The sequence below is a fragment of the Eurytemora carolleeae genome, unplaced genomic scaffold, assembly GCF_000591075.1.
Source record: "Eurytemora carolleeae unplaced genomic scaffold, Eaff_2.0 scaffold227, whole genome shotgun sequence".
Classification (NCBI taxonomy): domain Eukaryota; kingdom Metazoa; phylum Arthropoda; class Copepoda; order Calanoida; family Temoridae; genus Eurytemora; species Eurytemora carolleeae.
In genome coordinates, this window is record NW_019396557.1 from 337,654 (window position 1) to 342,122 (window position 4,469).

The 4,469-nt window shown below is 31.1% G+C and overlaps 1 protein-coding gene across 1 annotated transcript in view; it reads right to left on the reverse strand.

Annotated features, from left to right (window-relative positions):
* Window positions 1-3,380: 3,380 nt before the first annotated feature.
* LOC111705448 (uncharacterized) overlaps window positions 3,381-4,469 on the reverse strand; it is an 8,433-nt gene continuing 7,344 nt past the window's right edge. The window contains exons 6-7 of the mRNA XM_023478002.1: window positions 4,256-4,347; window positions 3,381-3,882 (exon numbers count right to left, since the gene is read on the reverse strand). Coding sequence (XP_023333770.1) covers window positions 3,746-3,882; window positions 4,256-4,347 — 229 coding nt within the window. The 3' untranslated portion in view covers window positions 3,381-3,745. The remainder of the gene's footprint in view (window positions 3,883-4,255; window positions 4,348-4,469) is intronic.

Genomic DNA, 4,469 nt, shown 5'->3' on the forward strand with positions numbered 1-4,469 from the left:
TTCCATTAATTGTTTTATTTCAAATTCTCTAAAAGCAACCTCCAGATGTCCAACAATTTATTTCGTAGTGATAGCCCTTAATATGTTTAGTTTTTTTTTCAAAATGAACCTTTTAAAAGTTCATAAAAGGTTGAGAAATATTGCTATAGTGTGTCCCAATAAACATGGGAATTCAGTAGCGAATTCGATATCGTCTTTTCAAATAATTCTTTGATTAAGTATAGTGATAACTACTGAGAAAGCTGTAATCTGTTAGAGTTTCGCATGCTATGTTTAAAATTTGTTTGTTTATGTATGACTGCATACGGTTGTACTTAGTAAAAAATTGCAGTATACAAACAGAGTAAACTTGTCCGTCTTCACTGTTCATCTTGCGGAGACATTATAGACACATCTTTGCAGTCTTTTACCCTTTTCATAAAGTAAACTCTAGCAGACATAATAATATCATGGCTTTTGAAATTAGGTATTACAATGATAATTAATAACAAAGATGATATCGAATTCGTCACTGAATTCCCATGTTTTTTGGGGACACCCTGTATCATCTAAAAATTTGCTTTCCTTTCACATTCCCAAATGTTGACCCTGACGAAGACATTTTCTTTTTGGATAAATATGAAATAAAAGTAATAAAAGTATCTAAACTTTTACTGAAACAGAAGAAACTTCACAAGCTATAAATTTGTGTTTTTCCCAAAACATTAAAAGTTAAAGAAATACGCCCCAAGCTATAATATATCGGATATCAATTTCTTTAACCCTATAAAGGCTGGGGGGTCTGAATCTATATATAGACTGGGGGGGGGGGGGGGTTAGACGTGCCCCTAAAAAGGCCTTAGATTATAGGTGTAAGGCTAAAATACATGTTCAAAGCCCAATTTTTCAAGACCAGCTCATCAAAAAAAATTAGACCGCTGCCGCTAACATAGTTTGGATGCTATGGAGGGTAGAAAAACAGGTCGAATAAAATAATAAAAAAGGGGTTTTGGACAAATATGAAGATGTGACACAAGTTTCTTTATTCATTTTCAAAAATTTAGTTTTTAGATCTACGCAGCTTTAGTCACAAAAATGTTTTTTTAGATTCTTTTGAACACGGACCGGACTTTTAGCCGCCCTGTACCCCCTTGCATTAAAAAAAATATTAAAAAAATACTTTAAATAACAAAATTATATGGGGATAGTGAGAAAGTTAAAGTGCGAGGGCGAAAAAAACAGGGGGGGGGGCGTTTAAGGATAAACAAAAAATGTTTAGGGTGATTTTTGAAAAAATGAGAGCGATATCTAAATACATAAAGTAGTAATCTTTGTTTGTCTTGGTGTCTGTCTGTTTGTTTGTCCGATCCTAACTCAGAAACCCCTGGACCGATTTACTTCAAATTTTGATTAGGGAACTCGGTAGACCCACGGGAATGTTCTTAGCTTAGTTTTGAGATTCTAAGTTGAGTTGGTCGATTTTAAAAGAGAAAATTTAGTAAACGGCGGGAGTAACTTTTAGTAACCTGGGCAGCGCTGGGTTTCCAAGCTAGTTATTGGATAAAAAAATCTTTTCTTCATTTCAGGTTGACGATTTAATTACATTTTGATCATAATAATCATATCTACATGGATATGATCTAGCTAATAAAAGAGATTGAAGGGAAAGTTATAGCCGTTAATTTATTTAGGATACATGTGACATATAACATACATGCATTTCATACAGAGCAGTTTTGTTCAGTTGTTCATTTGAATGCATTAACTCATGTTTATAATTGATCTAAACATGGCAAATGTTATTAGACTGTCATGTGACGACATCGAATAATAAAGTAAAAATTATACAGTAAACTAATTAGATGGTTAGGAACATATTTCTCAAAAGAAATTTGTCAATAAATCAATGCTAAGTCGATTATTTCGTTTTCATTATTATATTGAATTTCTTATCTTCTTTGAATTTATTCGCAGATTTCTTCAAGTTCTTCAAAAGTCGTCTTTTCAATAATAATTCTAGAAAATCTGCGAAAATCTTTTTGAATAATGAGAAACCAGAATAATGAGAAAATAGAAACTAATAATTGAACAAGATTACTTATTTTCGATGATAAGATTAATTTTTATTTTCTAAACATGTTCCTATAAATGACGTCTGTAGTTTATTGTAGAACCTTTTTACATTTTATGTCGTCGTTATTCAATGATTTAAAAAACTTATTCTGAAAACGTATCCACGTAGGAATTTTGAACGTCGAATTTGCACTCAAACTCAGGATTTACAGATCTTTAAAAAGTTTAATATTTCTCAAATGAATCCGAAAGAAGTTTCCCACAACACTGCATACTCAGTTCAACTACCTTACATAGCCGGTCACTCCCTTTAAGACTCAAGTTTTGATGTTGAAAAGTTCAAAAAACATGAAACCCAGGAATTGTGCGGTATACACAGACCCTATTCACTTAAAAGTTTATCTTAAACCTTATGGTAAAACTTTGTATTGTGTTTGAATGTGTCTAAACTTGAGTGTCACTGACAAATGACAGTTACATTATTTCTACCCAAAGAGAATAGAATATATATTAGAGTGGAATTTAGACAATCCCACGGTATGAATTTTGTCAGTCCCTTTCAGCCTGGAAGGGAGTTTAAAGTGTACAAATCATGTAAATTTTCACAAATTGTATGCAGTAGAGTACATAATACAGTATGTTCCCTAGACTATCCATTTCAATTTCGAATGTTTTAAAGCTGTTAAATAAACTTTATAAAATGAATTAGGTGAATAAAAAACATCATTTGATTTATAGTTATAACGGAAAATCATCGTTTGTAAAGTGAAAGGCATAGAGTCTATGTGAAATGATCATTGGTCAATTATGAAACCAGCCTATTTCATAATTTGGTTTTCTTTTAATATTAATTTTAGATTTTCTATCAAATGATGTTCCAGTGCCCAAAAGATTAAATAGCACAAATATGTGAAGTACACCTGCAGTATGGAAACAGTACAACAAAACGGCCGTTTTACACTTTTTTATAGTAAATTCCACTCTAATATATTCTATTCTCTTTGTTTCTACCTCCTACCGATAAAACTGGATGTGTACTGAAATTGTTAAAACACGACTCTCTTCAATTTAGAACAGTAAAATTAATTTCAACTAATGTGTTTAACCATTCTAAATTACCATCGAACACTTTTCCACAATTTGAAAATTTAGAAAATTTGTGGTTTACTCAGTCCTCCTATTTCTTGGCATCCGCAAATCCAACCAATCAAGCTCAACTTTTCTGCAACGAAAACAAAGGATTTTTTCTAATCCTTACATATTTTCAACCCAATGCCATAGCCCTTCAATATTTCAAACTAGTTTTTTTCCCTACAATTTTTGACAAATTTGTTTTTATAAATTTATTAGATATCGGAAGACAGGTTTACAGTAGAAACATATTTAACAAGAATAATGAGTATTTTATTTTCTAAATGGAAATAATGTGATATAGAAAAGGACCGTAGGGGCCATAAAAGTGTCGTTTTTTTTCAGAACAGAAAGTAATGATTTGACAAAACAGATAATAAAATAACGCTCGTTTTGAAAATTTCTTGCACCACAGATTTTGAGATTCGATTTAATGTTTAACATTTTTTTTACTTCAGACGACTTTCTAATGAGGTCTGTAGTCTGGTCTAACAATTTGGGAGGTAGGGAAGGAGAAGGGGGGGGGGAGGGAGGTAGAGAAGGAGAGGGGGGTAGGGGCAGTTTAACCAATTGATGTTGAGACTGAATTTACAATATAGCCGAGAATCTCTTCAACCCCGGCTAGGTAGTCAGTAACTGTTCTTAATTGACCGTCAAACAGCTGGCATTCCATTAATTGACATCCAGCATCTCCAGAACCTGATAATATCACATTTGAGATATTTTCCTCTTTTTTTTACAGTTTAATCCAATACTTCGGAGACATCAAACAAATTTATAAAATGTCATTTTGACAATTTTTCAATGGTTTTTTATAATTAATCCTAAATCTCAATAATTTAAAAATAAATAAATAGCCATGAAAAATATGTAGGAACAGGTTTAAAGAGCTCCATATAATTATTCAATTAATAAACGAAATATTTGCAGCATATTATTATTAGTAGGTTTACAAAACAACATTTTAAAAATTCTTTCGATGCCCACGAAGTTTAGGGTTAAATTGTAATCTATTATGGGCAATTATTTGTTCATTTTTTTTCTTATTAATGAAAACCTTAAAAACTGCTACCTGACATTCTGCCGAATTTAGCAGCTTCAGTGATAGCTTCCAGCTTTACAGCTTCTCCAAAATGCTCAGCGACAACAAAGCTAACAGCAGCACTAAAATCAAAAATATTATTATTATTATTATTATTATATTATTATTATTATTATTATTATTATCATTATTATTATTATTATTACTATTATTATTATTATTATTATTATTATTATTATTATTA